This window comes from Ictalurus furcatus, chromosome 11, assembly GCF_023375685.1.
Source record: "Ictalurus furcatus strain D&B chromosome 11, Billie_1.0, whole genome shotgun sequence".
Taxonomy (NCBI): Eukaryota; Metazoa; Chordata; class Actinopteri; order Siluriformes; family Ictaluridae; genus Ictalurus; species Ictalurus furcatus.
The window spans coordinates 15,620,576-15,645,663 of NC_071265.1; the positions used below are offsets into that span (position 1 = coordinate 15,620,576).

At 42.0% G+C, this 25,088-nt stretch overlaps 1 protein-coding gene across 16 annotated transcripts in view; it reads left to right on the top strand.

The window, feature by feature from the left end:
- Positions 1–25,088, top strand: part of foxp1b (forkhead box P1b) — a 176,672-nt gene that overhangs the window by 130,111 nt on the left and 21,473 nt on the right. For 14 of the 16 annotated variants that reach the window (XR_008387065.1, XM_053635933.1, XM_053635936.1 and 11 more), the window contains 4 exons: positions 10,032–10,169; positions 10,962–11,054; positions 13,991–14,132; positions 19,994–20,192. Coding sequence is in view for 15 of the 16 variants with exons in the window: in XM_053635933.1 (XP_053491908.1) it covers positions 10,032–10,169; positions 10,962–11,054; positions 13,991–14,132; positions 19,994–20,192 (572 nt within the window). In the remaining variant the exon portion in view is untranslated. Of the gene's footprint in view, positions 1–1,323; positions 3,216–10,031; positions 10,170–10,961; positions 11,055–13,990; positions 14,133–19,993; positions 20,193–25,088 lie in introns of those variants that run through there. The other 2 variants (XM_053635946.1, XM_053635942.1) reach the window with 2 other exon arrangements.

Consider the following 25,088-nt stretch of genomic DNA (forward strand, 5'->3'; position numbering starts at 1 on the left):
ATGACAGCATTGTTAACAGTTATGCCATATGTTTTTACATCAGACGTTTCTAACATAATAACGTCATTCGTCTTTGCTAATGTCGGACGCACCGACCTTGGCTTCGGGGCTCACGAGCTCACAAGCAGGGAAATGCCTCACTGCTTGGCGATACGTAGTACCTTGTGTATCGGAACCGGACGGAACTTAAGGCGTGCTATAGAAACGACATGCTTATTTATCTTTTGACTTTAAGAGATGAGAGAGAGAGAGAGGAAGTGCAGAAGAGCTGCGCAGGCTCGATCTGCTAAATTTATCATGAGGCCTCTGGGAGCACTGAAATGAGAACAGTGGCCTATTACTGCTAAGAAGGTGTTTTATTGGGAATATGCCCACATGCTACCCCGGGGAGAGGACGGGGCATGGCCGTGTGTGTGTGTGTGTGTGTGTGTTGATCGTATGTGTAAGTGTAGGCATATGTGGGTGCACGCACGGGCTCTTCTTGTGTGTACTAGTGTGTGAATGCTTTCACACAGGATTGCCCAAAGTCTTGGCTCGCTCTTCACTCTGTGTGTGTGTGTGTGTGTGCGCGTGCGTGTCTTTGTGGTGCTTGTCAGGGAGACAATGAAGAGTCTTTCTTTCATTTGCTTATTCACTAAAGATATGTCAGTTTTGACACTTGAGGTCTTTCAGTCAATAATTTATGTAGGTCGGGCAGGAAGAACGCTCGTTAGTGATTGGTGGGTTAAAGAGGAGGCGGTGCTTGGTACAGTCAGTTTATTGTTGCATATGAATCATAATCAGAGCAAGGCAATTATACCGTGTATGTAAGCGCTGGCAGTATTTCATATAGATATACTCTTCTATAGAGTCGTTGAATTATTGCACACGTCTTACTCGCAGAAAAACATTCCTAAGCATATTTTTAAAAATAAAAATCCCTTGCATTTGTTTTTTTTTTTGTTTGTTTGTTTTTTTAATGCTATACCCAACCTAATGCCACGTCATGCGTCTGTTAGAATAAGCAGTCATCCTCACGGTGCATTTTACATTAAATGAGAATGAACATATGTAACCCTATATATATATATATATATATATATATATATATACACACACACACACACACACATACATATATATATATATATATATATATATATATATATATATATATATATATATATATATATATATATGTGTGTGTGTGTGTGTGTGTGTGTGTATATATATATATATATATATATATATATATATATATATATATATATATATATATATATATGCATTTTATAAAAAAAATTTCGCATACCTCTATTTTGTACTTATTCACTTTAATCTTTATAGTGTTTTCTATTCCGGCGAAATATGAAACCGTGCTTACCATACATGATGAAAGAGGTGAGGAACATTTTGCTCATATGCTAAACGCGTGTTTATCACGTCCTGATAAAGAATCAGAGCCACGGGACACGTACGCGATTTTGTCGCAGGGTTTGCATGCCATTTGTGTTTTTGTTTTTGTGGGTTTCATTTTTGCTTATGCATTTGCAAAGTGGGTGCACAGCATTGAGAATTGTGCTGAGGATTGTTTTTTTTGTTTGTTTGTTTTTTTTTTAAATATAAACGCAGAAACAAAACCCCAAATGCTTGATTATATCTAATAATAGCAAATTGCACAATCCAGTGAGTGCATGTAATATTATTATGATTATAGCATATTATTATTATTATTATTATTATTATTATTATTATATAAATTGCACATTAAATTACATATTAAACTGGAATGTATGAATAAATAATAGATAATAATACAAGTCTTGTGATAGTAACGAGTTGGTAATGTAACAGCAGCATTCCAGCTGCTGTAAGAGAAAGATGCTGGTGGTACATCATGTCTAAAATAAGCACTGTTCTTCAGCGCGGCGAGAAAATGAGTGTAATCAATCCTTCCTTCATATTTTGTGAGACTGTGAGAATTAGCCAGTAGGGGGCAGAATCATGTTCCCTTTTTTTTTTTTTTTTTTTTTTTTTTTTCCTCTCCCCACTCTCACCATCCTTTTTCTTGTAATAAGTAGTGAGCGTGATGATATGTAGCATATGTGTGACCTCCAAGCGCCGAAACAGTGATGGTCGGCATGCCCGAGCGACGGCGTTCCTCCCTCCCGTTACTGATCCTGAAGCGGAACCGGACAGCCAGTGGATGTCCATGTGGGCAAGAGCGATTCCGGTTGAAGGAAGTCTTCTAGTATGACTGGGATCTTTCGTCAGCTGTGTTTGAAAAAGGCCGGGCCTTCGGTTATCACGTTTACACAGCACACGATCCGTTAGTGCTCCTGAGGGGAAATTTTTTATAGGATATCCTGATGTTTCACTCTGTTGAATGTTGAAGAGACGTATACTGATCTTCATAATCGACGAATTCTCCGTAAATACGATGACGTGAATTCAGTTCCGCGTTAATCGAGTGATTTTTGTATGTTTGTTGTAAACCAGAACAATAAGCCCGAAAGGTAGTTCATTCTTCTCTTTTCTTTGCACCACGACCCCCCGCCCCACTCTTTTTTTTTTTTTTCCTCTCTTGGCCAGATAGTTGTGTTTAGTTATCTGTTGTTTAATTGAAGAGCCTCCTTTCTTCGGACTTTCATTGTTTCACGAGCACTTGGTGAACCCCCACTGGGGTCAGAGGGTTAACAGCCGTCAACTGTGCTGCTTTTTTTTCTCCTCTTCTGTGTTCTTTAATTTTTTAATTTTTTTTTTTTTTTAGTGGCCCACACAAAGACATTGCTTCACCTGCACCCCCCACCAACTACCCCAGCATCCCCCCCCTCCCTCTCCACAACACTTGCGCGCACACACACAGCCTGCGGCGGCCCCCACTGCTGCTTGTGTCCCCATTTGAATTGATTATGTTTAGAGCTCAGCTTGTGATTGGTGGAGAAAGGGCGTGGTTGATTGGATAGTTTTGTATCTTGTCAGTCGGGCAGCAACCTCGCGCATGCAATCTGTCTGTATCCTCGGGAAGAAGGCTTGAGACGCGACAGCACACACACACACACACACACATACACATGCTCTTGCTGTAAACACCTCTCTCTCTCTCTCTCTCTCTCTCTCTCTCTCCCTCCCTCGCTCTACGCTCCGAGTCTCTGCTTCTCTCGTCTTCCGCGATTCTCTGAACGGCCCCGGCGCTCTGCCTCTGTTTACCCTGCCAGCTAAATGGAGTTTGTCAGGTTTGTCAATATGATTGATTCTCTAATTCTGTCTGCGTTCTTTTTTCTCTGATTTTCTTTTTAGAAAGAACAATTTAATTTTTCCTGAGAGAAGGGAATGTGTGGGGTTTGTGTGTGTGTGTGGAGGTGTGATGTGTAATTCGAGCATTTTTATGTTGGATAGCTGTAGAGTCAGGCTCGGCTCAGATGGGACCCCTCATCACCTGTAGAATAAAACACACTCAGTGTATACTGCTGCTTTTGGAAGCACATGTTTGGAGAGTTGTGGGGGTTTTTTTCCTCTGTCCATTGCAATGCTTTCTTTGTGTTTGTGGGGGGTTTTTTCTAGTTGTTTGGTTGTGTATTGTTTTATTGTTGTTGTTTGTTTTGTTTTTTTTGTTTCTTTAAGTTGACCACTGACTTTTAAAGTAACTTGGGTTTAGTTAAAAAGAAAAGTAACTCCGTGTGTGTGTTAGTTACATGGTAAGTCTGGAGGTTAAAAGGGCTCTGCCAGCCCTAATCTGTGATGTGTATCGTTGAGGTGAACAGAGTAGCATGCCATTGTGTGTGTGTGTGTGTGTGTGTGTGTACACACGTGTGCCAAGGGCAGTAGACGAGGGTACAGGAATGTGTGGTGAAGTTGCAGGGCTATGTACCAACTTACTTTCTCACTCTCTCTCTCACACACACACACACAGGGAGAGAATACACACTTAACTTACCTTCTGAACTTTTTCGCTGTTTAAATTTGCTTGATTTAAAATCCCTTTCGATCTTCCATGAATCTGAGAACTAGAAGATGGCACGTGATTTCACTGCCAGCATGCCATTATTACATTTCTCGCTCACGATCATGACGTGCTCAAGCTGTCAGCTGCTCATTTCGTGCTCCTAGCCTGTGATTGCAGTGCACTGTCGGTGTTTAGACCGGCAGCAGGGCACTGCTCTGGGACATGGAGAAGTGCGAGGCAGGTAAAGGGGAGCGAGTGTGTCAAGGTGTGTGTGGAAACTCTAGACGAAGCTCGGTGCGGTCTAGGGGGCTGATACGCTACGGCTGCGCCTCATGCTTTAGGAGGCAAGTAAAAGAGAGCTGATTGCTCTGGCACTCTGTAATCAGAGTTGATTTATTGTTCATGAGTAGCGCATTAGAGCTCTGGCTGCGTTTGTGCTGCACGTCAACAACACGGCATGACACCACTAACACCTGTCATTTCTGCTGCATGGCACGACCGCATGCACTGAAGCAGCGTGTATTTGAAAGGCAGAATTTACTGTAAGTGGACATCTACGTGGACGTCATCGAGTGTTTTGTTTCAGTGTGCAGCACCTATAGAAATTCGAGAATAGCTCTGCAGCGACACACACGGTCCCAGCTGTTCCCTTCTGTTTCCTCACACCCTCGACACTCACGAAGAAAAAAGGCCCAGAGAGCATTCGTTTCCTTCAGGTTATTTCCTTATTTATTTATTTATTTATTTATTTATTTATTACACTTCTTAACCCGCTCCCAGGATGCACACTAGACCCTCTCTTTTGCAGCACAATTTAAAAAAAAAAAAGTTTGCTCAGGCAACTTTTCCCAGCGTTTGTTGTCGTGAACTGGAACGCTTTTTAGTATAAAACCGCATCAGTCATCCGTCATGCGATCTAATTATCATCATGTTATTTTTGAACTACATCCTACAGCAGTGCATTTCACGTTGGCCAGACACCGACAGTTTGATCCGTCTTCATCTTTTTCAATCAGCTCCCGCCAGCCGACAGCGGCGTCTCCCCTCTGTTATCAGCGCTAATTGGATTCACGCCTCCGAAAAGACAAACATCACAACACGAGCATAAATCAGAACGAGACACGGTTCGGCTCAGCCGTCGTCTGGCGTCATGGAGACGCGGATTAGCGTCGTGGCCGTTGCGCCGTGGCAGGGAACGGAAAAGTATGTGCGCGCTGGACGTGCCGGCTATTGTCTCGCAACACATTCTGTGTTTGATGGAGGGGGGATTTGCGCGTCTTGTGATCTTAATTAAATTTCTGACAATGCCAGTAATGCGTCTGACAGCACACACGCGTGTTGCGTAAGCTTGCCGGGTTAGTCAAATAGAAATGATATTAAATAGTGGTTAGAGTAAAACAGGTGAGTAGTGCCGGACCGCTGATGTTTTGCAGGCGAGGAGTCTGAAGTATTTTAATTAGGTTTTTATATCTTTTTGTTTTTTCCCCAGCACTGAGTGACCACATGATTAGTCTGAGTGAAAGTTTCATGCGCTGGGTGTTACATGTGCACTCTGTGTGTGTGTGTGTGTGTGTGTGTGTGTGTGTGTGTGTGTGTGTGTGTGTGTGTGTGTGTGAACTAACACGATCACACTAATAGAGGACTATAGGGCATCTGAAACACATGTGTGTGTGGAAGGCCCTGTGCCTCTGCAGAGACCTGAGCAGCAGAAACAGTGCACTCTCTTCAGTGGAGCTCCAGTGTTTGATTCAGTGTAGCTTTTCCTCAAATCCTCTCCATTGTGGGTTTGTTTACCAAAACAACTTCCTGTTATCAAAAAAGATTTTTTTTTTTTCTTTCATGAGCTCTAAAGATGAATTCAGTGCAATAGGCACCTTTTGTTTTTACAGTCGCAGTCCCAGATTAAATGTACTTGGGTGTAATTCTGCTAAATATATATCGGTAAATGTATACATTAGCGTCTTTTTATATATTTTTATATATATATTTTTATATCGTGTGTGTGTGTGTGTGTGTGTGTATATATATATATATATATATATATATATATATATATATATATATATATATATATATATATAGTATAATGTTAGACTGCTGCTTTTTCCACCACTTTCCAATAAACACAAGCATGCGATGTAAACGAGCCCTTCCATCCTTGTCGCTGGTTAATTACGGCAGTTTGCTCGGCCGCAGCGCGAGGCGGAGTGTGAAATCCTCGTTTCCTCTCGGTACACGCAGTCGAGTGGCACTCACGTCCGAGCCTGTGCAGACAAAGGTAAAGCACACGCCGGCTTCAAACGCAGAACAGGCTTTTCTGATTTCTCAAGGGCTTGTTCTGTTGCTCTTCACCATTCCGTTTGATGTCTTGACAAAACAAGACGACACCAGGGAGCATTAAAATTTCATTATTTTTATTTTTTATTATTATTATTATATTTTTTTCCCGCAGCACTTTCGCCCTCTCCGACCTGTGCTCTGTGTGGCCACTTCAGCGTTTTAAGATGGTTTTCATTGAAGTCTTTCCCACTTTTTATTTTCACTTTTCACACCGTTCATCTTAATTGCCACTGCCACCAAGAGAGTCTTCGTCTCTCTCTCTTTCTCTCTCCCTCTCTCTCTCTCTCTCTCTCTCTCTCTCGCTCTCTCGCTCTAGCTCTGTGTCAGAGCCTTTTTGCTCTTGTGGGCACACAGTGTTCATTAAGACAGTATCAGTGAGTCAGATGGGTGTCAGATGTTTTCTCATTAGGCTAGCATTTGCCCTGCTAGTGTCCTTTTCTTAGTGTGCCCTCCCCTCCACACACACACACACACACACACACACACACACACTAAAGGCAATGCACTGTGAGCAGGTAGCCTTTGTAGCCTGCTCTTGAGCTGAACATTTGTGTTCTTGCTCCCGTTTGCTGTGAACTCGATAGAGATCTTTACAAGAAACCTGGCATTCATTTGGATGAGATATAAAGTCTGTACAAGTTGATTCAAAATTTAGTGTGTAAAATGTAAATGTGATAATGTGTAGCGAACATGCAATATTTAAAACGCCTGTTTCAAAAAAGGACAATGCTGTTGGAATGACTATTGACAAAATTGTGTTTTTAGTAGATATAGTACTCATATCTTCGTGTGTTGGCATGTAGGTGTGCAAATATGTGTGTGTGTGTGTGTGTGTCAGTTGTTGGCAAGGCATTGATATCACATTGCCTATAGTCAAATTTCAGCTCTCTCAGACCTCTCTTTTTATCTTTGTGTGTGTGTAGCATTTACACCTTTGCTCATAAATTTAGAAATTCCAAAATGTCAAGCATCCAAATTTGCCGTTCTCAGACTCCCTCCCCCCCCCCTCCTTCTTGTTTTTATTTGTTTGTTTATTTTCATTGTTTCAAAAATACTAATGGATATATATATATATCTCAGATTCTCTTACTTTTTGAGTGGTGAAAAGTGCTAGCGAATCACGTCTGCGCTTCAGATAATACCTCGTCTCTCTCTCCTCTGTGAAGACAGCCACTTATTCCTGTTCATTGTTCCCCTCACGGTCCTCCTCCACGGCTCTTGTCGGAGAACGCGAGAGAAATGTGTCTCCAAATGGAAACCATCCTTCCCATCGCACCCTGTCTCTCTCGATTGTGAAGTGACCTAGTTGCGATGGCTGCGGTGATATTTTTCCGTTTAAGTGCGCTGGCGTAGCTTAAGCAAAGCGCAGCTCATTCAGCGGAGGATTAAACACCAGTAGTTACTGTGATCAATAGGTTAAGACGAGTACAATCCCTCTCCCCTCTAATGACCCCACTGGTAATGGCTAATAAAACGGGGGCTGTAATAGAGCTCAGGGTCTAGAGGCGTACGTTCCGTCTACGCTCGCACACACACACACACACACACACACACACACACACACTGGAGACTGATGTCAGTATGCATGAAGGGTGTAAAATTAAAGAAATTAATTAACTAAAGCAGAGCTCGCAGTTTATAGCATGGCTGTTGAGTACTGTGAGATAATGTGTTATTTTTGTATCATTTGATTCAGCCAAAGCTTTTGAAGTAGAAATATTTAACAGATTGCCTAGGAATGTCAGGCGTCATGCAGCTGTATTCAATACTACACTCACAAAAAGACTGAATATACAGTAGATCTATTCAAATATTCTATAAAAAAATTTTTTAAAACAACAGTAACAGTACAGTTTAAATACAACTGTTTAATTTCTCAACGATGTGATACCAGTGCTCACTATCACTTTATATATTTATATATATATATATATATATATATATATATATATATATATATATATATATATATATACATATATACACAATGTCATGATGAGCTGCCCATAACCCCCTTCTTGTCTGCCTTCCATCCCTCAAAATAGTTCATCAAAGTTTGTGGTGCTTAGCAGTAAGGACACCGGCACAACGACCGTAAAATGACTGAATAGGGGGCGTGGCCTATGCAGATTACACCAAAGGCTATGTGGGGTGGGGTGGGGCAAAACAATGAATATGGCTAGGCTTATTAAGTCATAACATCACCCAAGCTGGGGGTAGGGGCATTTTTCCCTGTGTCTTCTAACACCTTGTGTGTGGGGGTGGGGGCTGGGGAGGGGGGGTAATCTGTGCTTACATGTTAAGTTAGTGGCTAGCAATGTGTTCCTTCTGTTTTGCCACATTTGCCCTTTAGCCATGTTGTGTTGGCTGTCAAAGCAGCACTGTGTTTACGCATCGAGTGACTCTTCTGCTTTGACACCTCTGCCCTTTGTAGCACCGGAGATGTGCAAGGCATTCATTAAAGGTGGTTTGTTTGTGTTATATTCCTTTAAAGCGCAGCAAATTAGGCCATATTTATGCAGGCGGATGACAAACAAGGCCTCAATTACATTTTCCAGAATGTTCCAGGCCGTGTCATCTGCTATGATCCACGCATACAGTTGGGGTAACCTTGGTGAAAGCTGTCACCCTAATGTCTGGCCCATTAAGCCGAGGCAAAGCATGCACCGCGCGTGCACACACGCACGCACACACACACACACACAGGATCACATGGTGTGTTATCAGTGGCAAATGCTCTTAAGTTTATCTCCATCTAGTTTGTCCCAAATGTTGCAAGGAGAAGCTTTTAATGGCAACATGTGCACACACACACGCACTGATTACACCGAGCCTCTACAGCAATTAAGGGTCCCTGTCGGCCGTGTACGAGGATCCTCTCAATGTCACCACACATCACATCACGCTGCTCTCCACTCACACTCCACTATCACACCTCTTTATCTCCATGCGTTACACTGCTATTGGGACCGTTTTCTAAAAGAGGTCCTGAGAGCGCACTAGTTTCCTCATTCTTGAATTGTCATTACACCGTTTAATTTATCTTTTCATGTCTCGTTCTGTTTGCAGCAGCGTGATGGGGCCCTTCGAGTAATATATATAAAATATACAGTATCTCACAAAAGTGAGTACACCCCTCACATGTTTGTAAATATTTGATTATATCTTTTCATATGACAACACTGAAGAAATGACACTTTGCTACAATGTAAAGTAGTGAGTGTACAGCTTGTGTAACAGTGTATATTTGCTGTCTCACTTTTGTTGGCAGCGGTTTAGACATTAATGGCTGTGTGTTGAGTTATTTTGAGGGGACAGCAAATTTACACTGTTACACAAGCTGTACACTCACTACTTTACATTGTAGCAAAGTGTCATTTCTTCAGTGTCACATGAAAAGATATAATCAAATATTTACAAAAATGTGAGGGGTGTACTCACTTTTGTGAGATACTGTATATTATATATATATATATGTGTGTAAAATGTAAACACAAAACATATTCTGAGCGGATTATGAAAGCAAGAAGAGCACGCGATGCTAATGGGCAGTTGCCTTGTTATTGGAGCGAGGCATTGTGCTGATCGGGATGCTGGGTGTTTGATGGTCTGGATTTGTGTGTGATTTTATACTGGCTCTGTCTCACGTGAGCACGCCTTTCATTTGCTGTGTCAGTAGTTCTATAATCTCCCCATATAAATCCATTTAAGCACAGAGTACTGTATAGACTGTACATAGTAATAACTGTGTGTGTGTGTGCTGCAGGTGCCAGTGTCAGTGGCTATGATGACCCCGCAGGTGATAACTCCACAGCAAATGCAGCAGATTCTCCAGCAGCAAGTCCTGAGCCCTCAACAGCTCCAGATCCTCTTGCAGCAGCAACAGGCCCTGATGTTACAGCAGGTACACACACACACACACACACACACACACACACACACACACAGAGAGCACTGCAGCACTGTAGTGGTTGTTTATTAGACAAACACTGTTTTATTAGACACACCCACTATGTTAATAGTGTGATGTACTTGATAGATCAGATAAAGAGACTGCATATAGAAGGTGTACTAGACTTTAGACTTTGTACTATATATAAAACAATGAGTTTTATTATTTTGTACAGAAATCACACTGTAATAATACGCCATCAAAGATTTCAATAAACGGTTAGTTTTACTACAGCGCTGTTCAAGTTTCCCATTTTTATTATTCTAAATATTATTCTAAAATTTTATTTGATTGATTGATTTTGGTCACACTAAGGTTTTCTAAGACACCTCTGTGAAGCATAGCCAGTGGCTCTGTGATTATTTATTATTGTTATTGTTGTTGTTGTTTTTAATTTAGTTACGTTTGTGGGGGGGGGGGGAAGTACAGCCCAAGCAAATCATTCTAAAAGTTTAGACTTATTACTGAGTTCTTATAGTCATCAGCCTGTTTGACAGGTCACTTAAGTAGGTTTCATCCAAACCTTAGAAACTCAGAAGCAAGTAGTCCTTGTTAGACATTCTGACATGAACATGAACCTCCAAATACAAATGTGTTTTGTGAGTCGAAAAAAAAAAATCTCTATGGCCCCAGTAAATAACCAGAATAACAATATATTGCTGTCGTTCAACAGAGCTTAGAATCACGTGTTAGTGATACTCCGCTGAAGTGTGTGTGTGCGTGTGTGTGTGCGTGTGTGTGCAGCAGCAGCTTCAGGACTTCTATAAGAAGCAGCAAGAACAGCTCCATCTCCAACTCCTTCAACAACATCATGGCAGCAAACAGCAGAGCAAAGAGGTATTCTAACATCACACACACACACACACGCTTGCCATTACCTGCTTAGAACACCTGCTTCATGGAAATGTATGAACTTTATGCCATTTCTTTAGTTTTTCTCCTCTTCCAGAAATCTGCTTTAGTTTTTGCTCCATTTCTCCTGCTTTTCTAATGGAAAGCATACACAAATTCAAAATTTCCTTTCGGGGGGGAGAAACAGAGGGATGTCATACTCAATAAATTTGAAGAGGCTACTGTTTTAATAAACATAGAAATGGCAGCAGAGGAGCCATGTAATAGTGAGCTATCAAAAATGGGTCTTATTTCCTCTGCCCTTGCTCTTCTCTCTCTCTCTCTCTCTCTCTCTCTCTCTCTCTCTCTCTCTCTCTCTCTCACTGCCAGACTCTTTTCTTCAAGTTTGAGCCTGGTCTCAATTACAGTGGCTCTATGTTAATGACTGGCGGATGCAGGCGACGCTCCAGACAAAAGAACTGATTATTGCTCGGTCAGAAACAGTTCAAAGGCGATCCGTGATTTCCAGACTTTTACTTTTCCCCTCTGACAGTCACATTCACTCCCTGAATGCATAAATTAAAATGAATATTAAAAAAAAAAAAAAAAAATGTAAAAAAAAAAAAAAAACATGAGCACACAAGCATGCACATGCACACACACTCACACACACACACACACTAACATCAAAGTCCCCAGGCTTGCTAATTAATGAACTAGGGGCTGCAGTTTGGACAAGTTGTGCTGCTTCACTTCCATAAATCAATGTGACAGGGCTGTTTCTCATGTTTCTGATAAGAGATGTCATTCTCTTTCTTTTCTCTCTCTCTCTCTCACACGCGCTCCCTCTCTCTCTCTCAGGATAGGGCAGAGGGGAGGAGGGTGAAGTTGACATAGCAAAAAGCTACAATTGATCAATTGAATGGGGAACAGTGAATAAAAAAAAAAAACACACAATTTTTTGAAGCGCATTATGTTTGATCAGAGGAAATTGATGCAGCCCTCAAGAGGCCTTGTTCGTCTTGCTGATATTTTCTCTCCCTCTCTTCTTCTCTCCTCTTTCTTCCATCCATTTGGATTTCTTGTGCCGCCATCAAAAGACAAGAAGAATCGCTGTGTGACTCCCTCCCATGGGGCCTCGGCACAATAACCCCCTGTTGTTGCTTTGTGCCTCGCTTTCATTTTAAAGACATCACTTTTTTTCTTCTTCTTCTTTTTGAGTTTTTTTTTCCCCCTCCGAAGATCTTTACCTTCATAGTCGAGACAATGAAAGGGTCCGCAAGTGTCACGCTGTATTACGTTTGTCTGCGTTCTCTACCCCGCCTTCATGTGCCATTTGGTTGTTAAGCCCTCGTGCGCTCTGATGGGAGTTGTGTGTGTGTGTGTGTGTGTGTGTGGGGAAAGGGATATCTTACATAGAGTAGGAGTGAGGATTATAATTCACATGACGTACTAACTGCATGGATTCGATTGAGTGATTTACTATTCAGTCCTCATACAGGTTAGAGCAATAACGAACTCATTTAAAAAGAACAATTCATGCACAAATTGTTTGTCAATGTTTGTTTGTTTTTTTTGTTCCTTTTTTTAATTCTCCATATTTAAATGCATAAAGCCAAATTTCTTTTTACTGCTTTTCTGTAAATAAGCACATGACCACTGCACGGAGAGAGAACGCTTGTTTTATCAGGAGTGTTCAGTTTGCTCCGGGTCTCCTGTGTGACCCGGCCTCCATGGTGCAGCGAGACCTTTTTTGTTTGCCTTCAATTGGGAGCAGTAAACACAGCAGCGCATCCTGTGTTTGGGAAGAGGGTGCGGTACACAGCTTGGCAGCAGCAAGAGGTGTACTTTTAATGCCCACACACACACACATGCTCATATACAATGCTGACTCTGATCTGTGAATATTTCCAGCTTTCTGCCGCTGTGAGTTTGCGAACAGTTATTGAGAGTGTTAAACACTCCTGTTCCTCTTTCTCTTATCAGCATAACATCATCTACTTGTTCTGATGTAGCACCGATCACGGATATTAGATCAGTTCGATCAGCCTCTCTTGTTCGGTCATTCTGCTCTCTGCTGATTCATTTCTTCCTCCATTTCTTTGGCACTTTCTGTTTTGTTTTTTTTTTGTTTCTCTCCATCCCACCGCATTAGGTTCCCATCCATTTTTCTCTCTCTCTCTCTCCAGCTGTGCCCTGAACATACCTCACAGGTCTACTTGAATAAAGAATTCTTCTCCACCACCATTGCTCTTGTAGAGAACGCCTCACCCTGTGTGGTCGCTCCCGACGCCAGGCTTCTCTGCTCTGAGCTCACGAACAGTACACACGAACGCCAGAAATACGGGATTGAATTTATTTATTTTTTCCACTGCAGGTTCAATTATTGAAAACTATTTTATTTAAATATTCTGCTCCTTAAAAATTCAATCAGTACAGAGTAATAATAGGCATGGATTTTTCCAACTCGTGTGTGCTGTATAGTTCTGTTCCTCTCACATACTTTTTTTTTAGTTTTTATTAATTTTTTTTTTCTTATAATACCATGTATTGCATGACTAAAAGTAATACCCGAGGTACAGCTGTATAGTGTGCTATGAGGTCTTTGATAATACTCAAATGCCAGCTAGCCCAAAGCCCCTTGCCCTCCTCAGCTCTCTGATAGGAAGACAGCGAGCCGTTTGTTCCCTGGGATCCGAGCTTTGATACAGCGGATGATAAAGGCTTACTTTCGGTTGCACGCGTGTTCACTGAATTATGAATGGCCGTAATTAAAATCCTGCGGTGCTTATTATGAATGATTAACTATGTTGTTTCATTGTTTGTCACAACTCTGAGTTAATTAAGAGAGGAAGGCATGTACCTGCCGTGTGTGTGTGTAAGAATGATGTGTAGTCTGTTGTCTCACTGTCCCTTCTCGCTCGCTCTCTCTCTCTCGGTAGGTTTCCACACAGCAGTTGGCGTTTCAGCAGCAGCTCCTTCAGGTTCAGCAGCTGCAGCAGCAGCATCTGCTCAGTCTGCAAAGACAAGGCCTGCTGTCCATCCAGGCGAACCATAATCTGCCTCTGCACTCTCTCACGCAGGGTAAGGACAAACCCACATACTCTCACACACACACTCTTGCACATCCAGTATGTATGTCGTGCCATTCTGTATCTTACCAATGTGTCCTAATGAGAAGGAATGGAAATAAATATAGTTTCTTCAACTAGTTTCATTCAATTTCACACACAGACTCACTCCCAAGCTGTCTCACTCTCAACCCTTTCACATCCACATAGGCTTATACTGATCATTTGACCTCCTGTGCCTCTCCTAAACTCCTATGTCCAGTATAAGATCTGTTTAATGTATCTTGCGTCATCTCATATTTTAACCTTAGCTTCATTTCACCAAGCCCGGACTCGGTCCCATCCCCACGCCTCCTTTCATCCTCCTCTCTGTCACTCCTTATCCTCTGCTGGCTCCGTTCCAAGCTGAAAGCACACCAGGTGCGTTGTTTCCCAGCTTCCCAGAGTGAATCGTGGCCAAACCCCTATTTTCTCAAGCACACGCTGAGTCAATACTTGTTTTGCCAGGAAGTTTATTTCATTATACACCCCCTGTAATATTTTCTCAAGGAGCAGCTACATAGTCACAAAAGCTCTTTCATATAAGGTTGCTCTCCCCCCCCCTTCGTTCCCAATACTGACTGTTCTCTCTTGCTCTCCCTTTCGCTCTCTCTCTCTCTCTCTCTCTGCCTAAGACAAACAACCTCTTAGTAAGATAAGGAGAGAAAGGGAGGAGGAGGTGGAGTTGGTTAGGTAATGTGCAAACACAGTGTTTGTACAGTCTTGTTATTGTTTGTTCATGGCATTGTAATAAAAAACGAAGAAGAAAAAAAAGCGGTACATTACTCTGAATACCCACAATGCCCTCGGGGTAGGCATGGCAATGTAACGTCTAGTTCAGGATCAGGATACTGACATGGGCTGCTGTTAGCGCCGTAAAGTCCTTAGTTGGTTATGTCCATAATTTAGAACTTGACTGTTAATACGGCTCATTAAAACAAAAATTCCCAGATGATTTGAAGGCTGAATTTTATATGAACTGATTTGTTCACATGCACGTGTTTGAATGAGGAAAGATATTTTAATATTTGCGCTGCATAACTGCATAAATTAATATACGAAGATTATACAACCCCAATTCCAAAAAAGTTGGGACGCAGTTCAAAAGCCTGCATCTGTGACGGTATGGGGTGTATTAGTGCCTATGGAATGGGCAGCTTGCACATCTGGAAAGGCAGCATCAATGCTGAAAGGTGAATACAGGTTTCAGAGCAACATATACTTCCATCCAGATTCCATCCCATCTTTACTTCTGAGAGACTCTGCCTCTATAAGATAGTCTTTTTTATACCCAGTCATGTTACTGACCTGTTGCCAATTAACCTCCAGCTGTTTCTTTTTAGTAACACTTACTTTTCCAGCTTTTTCTTGGCCTTTTTTGAGACAACTCAACTTTTCTGAGACATGTTGCAAGACATTTTCTCAGTTTAATCGTTTGATATGTTTTTCTGTGTTCTACTGTGAATAAGGTATGGGTTTATGAGATTTGCAGATCATTGCATTCTGTTTTTATTTACATTTTACACAGCGTCCCAGCTTTTTTGGAATTGGGGTTGTATTTACATTACTCTTATTTCTCAGAGTTAAGATGCATGGGAGCTAGATTATATTATATTCCTTTAATAGAAATTCAGCACCATTGCCCAGGCTGGACTGCTTTAGCAGTGGCACTCTGTCCTCAGATCTCTTCATAGACTAAGTGAGCGTGTGTGTGTGTGTGTGTGTGTGTGTGTGTGTGTGTGTGTGTGTGTGTGTCTGACCTGGCCTATTTGCCACATTTTCTGCCTCACTGTTTGAAGTTATTGATGACCTTTTCCTTTCACACCCCAGCAGACTTGTTCATGCTTCAGTAGGCCAGCCTTCCAGAGGCCGAGATCTAATCTGTTCAATGTTCAACAAAAGTAGTTAGCATTGCCGTATGAGAGATGAGTTAATACTCCTTATGTGCGTGTGATCGGGGGTGTTGGAATAGCAGTAAGGAAGGAAAAAAAACGTTTCCTCGTCTGTTTCACGCTACCCAACTGTGTGTTTTTTACTTAAGTCTTATTTTTTAACACTTCCGTCATTGAAAAGTAATAATAGCTGTGTACACGCAATGAGATGAAGTGTTGGCTGTATGTAATAAGAGCTCAGTGCTTTTGATTGCCTTGAAGAAATCCGGACAACTGTGACATCATTTTATGTCAGAAGTCTTAATGGCCTCTTTTGTGTAAAGGTTTTATTGGGATTTTATTGATTTCTAAGAAATTTCTGCGCTTTCGTCTATCAATATAATCATGAAATTTGGGCAATAAATTAGGTTGGGTGTAATCATAGGATAATGCTTTCAAGCAACAGTCTCTCTCTCTCTCTCGCTGTCACTCTCTCTTCCCCTTCGTCCACGCTCCTCTTTTTATTCCATCTTGTTGCCAAACACCTCGAGTGAACTGCTGTGGGTGCTGTTAGATGCAGTCACAACTGGCAGAAAAGCATCATCTCTCGTTATCGCCCTATTAATAATGGCATCTCACCCGCGGTTCTGAAGACGTCACCGATGTCAGACCTGCGTGCGTGAGGAAGCGTGGACGTGCCAGTGCACTTGTTTATCATCAATAAGTTTTCATCGAATTCCGTCGACCGAGTTCATTTGAACGCGGTCTAAAAATATATTGTTAACTTTAGCACCCTTTTTTTCTCAAAAACAAGCTTTGATGACAGTCAGCATTTAAATCAGCCTGTCTAGTCTAATCTAAAAATAAACCGTCCATCACCCAAACACTGAGCTACTTTATTTATGGCCGTAAATATGGGTGGAAACTTGTTTCTGCACGAGTGTAACTTGGTCACGGAGCACTTATCCGTTGTGTTTTGAGGTTGACTATGTCGAATTCGAAAAGGTTAAAAAATATATATATATATGATCAGGAGACTGGAAAACAGATGAAATATCTTAAACATCTCTATAGGGATAAGAGAGAGCGTAAGAGAATAGGCAGGGAGAGAACGAGATGGAGAGGGAAGGAAATGATGTCTGACCTGTTCACTCAGTCAGACACCTGCATTAGCCATGTTCTCCCAGGTGCTTCTGCAAGGTGTGTGTGTGCGTGTGTCATACCCACTTCCACTCTATTACCTGCCTTTCATTGCAGTGTGTGTGTGTGTAGCCGCTCCCCGAGAAAAAGCCAGCTCTCATCCCCCGCCTACCATCGGTTTAGTTGTCCAGGAAAGGGCCATGGGATGGCGACAAGACAAATTTGCTGTTAATACGCAGCCAGTGAACGTGGCCAGCAAGTACTGGCGTTGATTGATCATTCAGCAGCGTGGCACTGCTTTAATAGCTCCTGTAGCATTCAGAGAGGAACATATTTTAGGCCTAAGGGCTGCTTATCAAAGACGCGGCGATCAGAGACACATGAGCAGGGGGAGGGAGGGGAGGCGGTGAAGGTCTTCGCCTGATGGAACAACAAACTAATAGTTGTGTCACATCGGGCCCCCAATAGAGCACTGTAGCACCTTGAGAAAAAAAAAAAAAAGCACAGCCGGCCACTTTACACAGCCAGAGCCACCGGGTCATTTTTTTTGCAGCCGATGATGATGATGGTTGGCGACTGATGCGGTTATGATCCTTAAATCAACTTTCTGCTCGCTTGAACAGGGTCACATCGAGTGTGGGGGTGGTACAAGGACGGGAAAGGTTGAAAGAGGAAACAGTTCTCCCTCATCCAAGCGTGCCGCTGTTACCTGCCGCGGTAAAAATGTAGTCGCGCCACCGGTAATCAATCAAGGTTGACGCAGACATACATTTTTTAAAACGAGGGCTGTGTATCTTTGGCCTCTAATGAGCGAAAGGAGCAGGACGAGGTTAGTCTGAAAAATGGCAAACCGCCATAGATGCAGTAATCCAGGACCAAAAAGATAAATTTAGGGTCGGGAGCAGGGTTTCGATTAAATACAGGATACTGTATATTCCTCTGGAATTGGGTGATTGAATAATGGTAACAGTTTAATCAGATTGGTCTGGTGGCGGAGCACATAAACGGAGGCTAGGATGGGATTATGTCGCAGGAGGTGTTACAGCCAGTTTTGTCACTGTGCTGAAAAATCTTTGATGCAGGATGATTCACGGTGATGATTTACACACCCATGCAATTATAGACGGGTCAGGATGACACAAAGAAGGAGAACAAATACAGACGTGTGACACGGGAAGAAGGATAGAGAAGACGGATCTGGGAGAAGAGGCCCATCGTGTGAAGCGCATCAGCTAAAAATACACACCACACTGTCAATGCAGGAAAAACCCCAGGACACTCACTGCATTTGTGACCTTCCCTTTACCGCTTACCTTCAGCATCAGCCATTACAAACACTTAACGATGGAAAAACACACACACACAGTCATGAAAAGTGATACATGTTCACGATCATAACAATGTGTCATGAATAACAGCTGAGCTGACCTGCCAAAAAACGCAGCAAAAGGACACACCCAGTATCCACAGCAGCACAAAGATGTTCCTTGGAACGTGGAAAGGTTATTGATTGGTCCCGCAATAATTTCCGCCAGCTCTTTGATATGCAAACGATCTTGAGTGAATTTACAGCAGTACTATCAGACTCATTTCACAGTTCTTAGTGTCTCTCTCTCCCGCTCTCTCTCTCTCTCTCTCTCTCTCTCTCTCTCTCTCTCTCTCCAGAGCTTTCCTCGCCTCATTAGCCCACTGTTCTCCATTACCGGCATAATTAAAATCTTTAGTAGCTTATCAAATTCAAAATATTTTCTGCTGATCGCATTGAGGTCTTCAACTCGCTGGTTAGTTTTGCCACAAAAGGAATAAATTAAGATTAAGCGCGCGTGTGTGTGTGTGTGTTACAGTTAAATGCTTGAAAGGGAACGGTTATGGTATCTGCATAGAAAGAGAGCGAGATGGATTAAAGACAGGAAATAAAAACATAGTAAAAAATAAAATAAATAAAGATAAGCAGAGGGTAAATAATCTTCCTTTATATATTGAAAATTGATTCAATGAATCAATTACTAGCCATGAGATGGGTGTCGATGGGTCCATCCACCAAATCCTCTCTTCATTTTATTCTGTAGCTCCAAGTGCATATGTGTGTTATATATTCTCTACTATATTTATAGCGTATGACTCACTAGCTACTGCTAATGCAGCATCTCAGTTCAGTCACATTTAACTTGGTCATGGGCAGCGATTTAATGGTACAGAGAGCTGTATGTGTGTGTGTGTGTGTGTGTGTGTGTGTGTGGAATTTGTGATCTGTTCCTGACGAAAAAATAAAAAATAGAACATCTTTGTGTTCGAGCTGCAGTGTGCCATTTTAAATGAGGTTTAAGTTGTGTGTGTCAATTAGGCAGTGCAGAGCTTTAAGTATTTTGCACATTAACTTGCTTTTCAGAATATTACCCTAGGGGCTTTTTTTTTTTTTCTTTTTTCTTGCCCGCTTCCTTGCACACCCTTTTCCCTTGGTCTGTCTTTCTTCTTCTTCTTCATGTCAGCGATCGTTTTTATGTGTTACAAAGTGCTATTGTGAACTTCCTCTCTTGTCTCAGAAGACTGTTCCGATTTCACGCCTTGTCTGTATGTTAATTATTTACTTTTAAGCATGAAATGCACATGAATGCCAGAGATTTGTATACACAAACACCCTCGGTGAGAGAGAGAGTGTACGATACGAGCGCATCTCCTGACGCTCGCCCGTAGTGGAACAATTCCTAATTAATACGCTCCTTTGTTTACTCAGCTCCTTGTTTTTTTATATATTTAATTACAGCATGAGTGGAAGTGGATTAGCCCATTAATTGATTTAATTATCCAATTTGTTTTGTGGCAGGCGTGATTCCAGCTGAGCTGCAGCAGCTGTGGAAGGAGGTGACGGGCACGCACGTGAAGGAGGAGAACAGCGGCAGCAACAACAGCCACCGTGGCCTGGACCTGTCCTCCGCCTCACCCGTGCCTCCCAAAAGCAGCCTCCTCAACCAGCACGCTACGTCGAATGGCCAGTACGGCAGCCACACGCTCAAGAGAGAGAGGTGCGAGCGCAGCTCGAAACGCTAATCACTATTATTACTAAGAATGCTAGTAATGGGCAGCAGTTTTCTCAGAAAGCGTGCGGACAACCTTTACAGTTATTACCGACACGCATCGCAGTTACTGGAGTTTGTTGTTTTTCCTCTTTATTTTAATAACCTGTTCCATCTTTTACAGCTGTATTTATAGAACCTAAGGTTCAGTGGAACATGTGCGTGCCATGCGTCTTGACCCATGCCACAGTTAAATAGGAGTATGCTGTGCTATAGATAGATATCTTGCTGAGGCGGTGGGCGTTTACATTTTCTGTATTATTTTTTTTTTCCTCCGTATCCTTTTTTCCGTCCGACGTGTTATCGAAACATATTAGTGTTCGCCACCTCTTTCCTGTCATCTTCGACTAAAGCAAACAGGCCCTACTTGTTTCCCCATTCAAGATTGCAATGCCTTCAGGGGGATCAGATTTTGATGGACAGCTACCCATAAGGCTTGGCCTAGTAACTATTAATTTATCGTTAGTAAGTACATCACACTTTTCATTAAGGGCACAGGCTCTGCAGGCCAATTCCGTCTTTGGGGAAGGGAAGCGAACACCTGGGAGTCCATGGCTATTTCTGCAGCTAGATTACAGCAATGGGAATAGGCCCATTTCCTTATTAATTACCAGCTTACTTCAGTAGACTTCACTATTTGTGTTTGATTCTAAGTACTTGTGAATATACAGCTGTGCGGCTTGACTTCTGTTTGTTAAAGAAGACTTGAAATGACCCCAAAACGCCGATACACACCCTAGTAAATGCCAGTTATTAGATTGCTCTAGGTTGGGCTCTGTTGTAATTGCAGCTCTAAGATAAGAAGAGAGGCATAGAGGAGCTCACTTAAAGAAAAGCCACAGGCATCTATTTTGTATTATTATTTTTTATTTTTTTTTGCACTGTAAAGAAACAGGTCATCGTTCCTCAACATTATAAAGGTTCTTTATGCAAAGGCTTGACATCATCCTGACATGGAGATTTATTTGGAAAAAGTGTCATGTCACAGCCGTGTCTTTGAGGAAGAAATTAATTTGGCGTGTAACACATTCACTTGTTTTTATCTGCTGAGGCCTGATCTTTGAACTGCTTGCGAGAAGCCTCAAGGCACAGTGAGCTCATTCGTTCTCTCTCTCTCACAGACACACACACACATACCCATGTTCGTCTGATCACAACCTGTGAAAGTGATGCAAATGAAAACACAGTTAATGCTGCAAATCCAGGCCTGGCTGGAATGAGCATAAAGTTTGCACAATCCCATTCTCCGTTGAAGTGAAGGTGTAGCTACACTGAAAACACTGTTCCTCTTGCTGAGACGAGTGAAGATATTCCCTCATGGATGAGATAAAGGGAGTTATATGCAGTACACAATTTGCTGACTGATGTTTATTTTTTGTATAAAGCAAAATAGATTGCTTTTCACAGTGTTTGTTCACAATACAGACCCAATCATTCACTTAGCAGCGATTATTGTGCGCGGAATACAACACGGCAGGGTGTGCCGTTATAGGGAAATAATCAACGACAGGGTGGTCTAATGCAGCTGGAAGCAGAGTTAGTTTTACCACCTGGTAATTTTTCATCAAATTTGTACCAATTTGTAATTGATTAAGTAATGATAAAGTCACACCTTTTTAGTTAAAAAAAAAAAGGTTTTAGCCTTTTTAGAGCAGTTATAAACAGGTGTACACCTTAAAAGCCTCTTGAAATTAATAAGACAAAATAATAATAATAATAATAATAATAATAATAATAATAATAATAAACCCAGAAAGTCTTGAAGATCAACACCAGTCAGATTCAAAAGGGCTTTTTGTTTCTTCTTTCTTTCTTTACTGTTTTTCTTTCTTTGAAAAGACTTTGTCACTCACACCATCTCACCGACGTGCACACACAAGTCGTCCATCATTGGAAGAAGAAGTTAAAAAAAAAAAAAAAAAAAACCCAGAATGGTAAACAAGCTCTAGGAGGGAGCCATGTCTTCTTTGAAACATCGGAGAAGACGGGAGTAAAAGCTCACCCTTTCCCTCTCCGACACGTGCCGTTGAAGATTAAAGAAGACGTCAACAGCAGTTTAGCGCGCAGCAGCATGAAGAAGGCACTCTGCAGGCTGAATATGCAGCAAGCATCTCAGATCTGTCAGAAGAGTGAGCAGGTGATCGCTCCCTCGGTTCTCTCCTGCGCTCATGCTCTCACCGTTCCCCTCCAACGAGCTCCATTTAGGGACGGTGTTAATAAAACTCATTCTCATTGCTAAAACACGTTACACGAATTAGAGACCAGTATTAATAGCTCTGTGCTTTGACGATGCGTCACGTATTGTTTGTTTGTGTGGAATGACGCAGTAACATCCTTCAGTTATTCTGTCTGCTTTTACTTCTGGTCAAATCAGCTAGACTGAGTTCTGTCCACACCTTGGTTGAACCCAGGAGGGGTTTAGTTCAGGTGATTTGTTAAGACCTGTTCGCAGATATGTCTTCTTCTTCGTCCCGCTGAGCTTTTGACGATTTTTTATTCTTTTTTTTTTCTTCACGAGTCCTTTTTGTCATGCAACAGCCAGCAGGCACTGAGTTGATGGACCTGCTCCCTCCAGTCCTGCCGGATCGTTTTCCTCTCGGCCCGTTAAGTACCATGTAGTTAGGTTCATGTGTCATATAAAAATCTGGCCAGTCACTGTGACGCCTGCAACTAAAACCTTAAGTGCATCCACAGGCGTCGTTCGCTTGCTTTTCACTTCCGTCTTAAAGGAAAGGAGAAGAAATCCAATCGCTCAGCGCGCGTTTTAGACGCGGCCCGCTCCTGCTTTTAGCAGCCTCGCTGCTCTCCCAGTGGTGCCGGCCGTGGAGACGAGGCACTCACACACACCCAAATATGATAAAAGCCTTCAACATGTCAGTCCATCTGACCCATCAGCACGCCGATAAGGGGCCAACAGCTGCATGAACCTGCACAAACCTATGCCCAGATACTTATTTAGAAAGAGCGAGGTTTGGGGAAAGAAATTTGAGAAAAATTTTATTTATTTATTTATTATTTTTTTTTATGAGGAAAAAAATGTTTCCCCTGTTGTTCTATTTTCTCTTTTCCTTCCCAGCATGCATCAGGAAGGGGACGCTCAGGGGACATGCAGCTCAGCGAATTTGTTAAAGAGATAAATAATCAGATACGGGTCCGCTTTTCCCCACCGCCTCTCCCCTTTAATTGATCTTCCACTCTGAAAATGATAATTAAATCATTTTAGGGGCGAGTCTTAGTGAGAATTGAGTCGGGGGTTGGGGGAATTGGCTAAGGGCTCACCGGGGGTTTGTGGGGGTTTTTTTTTTTTTTTTTTTCCCCCCTTGAAAAAAAATTCTACAAATTGTGTTTTGACTAAAAGCAATTTATCTGTGTAAACTCAGACCCAGATCCTGCATCACTGGTAGAACTGTAAGGTGTAAAATTCCAATTGCTGCCTTTTATACATTTGTACATCATAACGTATCAAGATGGTGTGAGCTTTGCACTGTGTTACCCTATTGAATCATAATAATCTTTATAATAATGTGACACAGCAGCATTTAAAAAAAAAAATTTTTATCATAAGCACTTAGACATTTATGTATCCTTGAATTTGACACGTGCACTGTTGCTGGACGTGTGTTTAACCTCGGGACGTGTTTGACCGCAGCTTAACGGTATCGCCTAAAGTCTGCTTCACGTCACCGAGTTTCTTTTTGACCCACCACGTAAGCAGTAAGCAGACGACGCGATTTGCCACTCTGAAGTTAAAAGATCATTAGAGGTCGTCGCTTTCTTTCCCCGAGGCTGCTTGACTATAATAGACCTGCCCGGAGACAAGTCAAATTGAATTCAGCTGAGGCACCGCGAGGGCCGCTTTTAGACTGCCGGACTGAAACGGGGCCGTCATTGTGAGGACCCTCCCCTCATCCCAAAAATGCCCCGTCCCCTATTACCCCTAATGTTCCGCTCTTTAAATTTCCGTCCATTTCCCACAATTTAGTTACTTTAAAGCGAGTCACTTTTGTCCTCATTTGCCTCTCGCAAGTCCTCAAGCGCTCTGCTGTTCAATATCGTTTTAATACTAAATTAAGCAACACGCGAAGGAGAATTAAAAACGAGGATGTCTTTTAGATTAAAAATCGGCGCTATGTTCGCCAGACGGACGTTTTACTGGTCCTTGTTAAAAAGTCATTAGAATATATCTTGCCTCGTCTATTTATTAGCCGTATCAAAACAGATGTCTTTAATGCAGATGCATAATTCATTGGATGGAAAAAGAAAAGAAGATATTTCTGATTTCTGGAAAGGAAAAGAAGTATGCTTAGTGCATTCATATACCGTGGCTCGATTGTTGCTTGTTCACTACAGTGTTCACTCTTGAACTAATTGTATGAGAAAACTTTTAAAAAAAAAAAAAAAAAAAAGGGTTTTAATCTTGGAATTACGACATTTAGTGTAGTTCAGTGGATTAGTGGGGGTTTATTAGTTTGTTGGAGTGAGTAGTAATACGGTTGGAGCAGGAACTCATTTTTTAATTTATTAAATAATAACTAGTGGGAAAAGGTGGGAAAATATTCAAAGAAAGCTTGCCAGTTCTAAAGAGATGGCATGCATGTTGTTTCCTAAGGCTGTTGCACTGGTTAGTGAAGGGGTGTGGTTTGCTGAGAGATGCAAGCGTTCACTCCGTATAGAGACGATGTTACACTGATGGCGGTAAAGAAAATTCCCACTGAGCAGCTTCAGGTGTTCCAACGTGCCATTTTTGTCGGTTTAACTAACTTTTACTGTCTCATCGCTATCATTTGTGCTATATAGGCTGTAGTTAGTGTTCGCTTTTGAAGGCGAGAACCAACGGAAAACGTT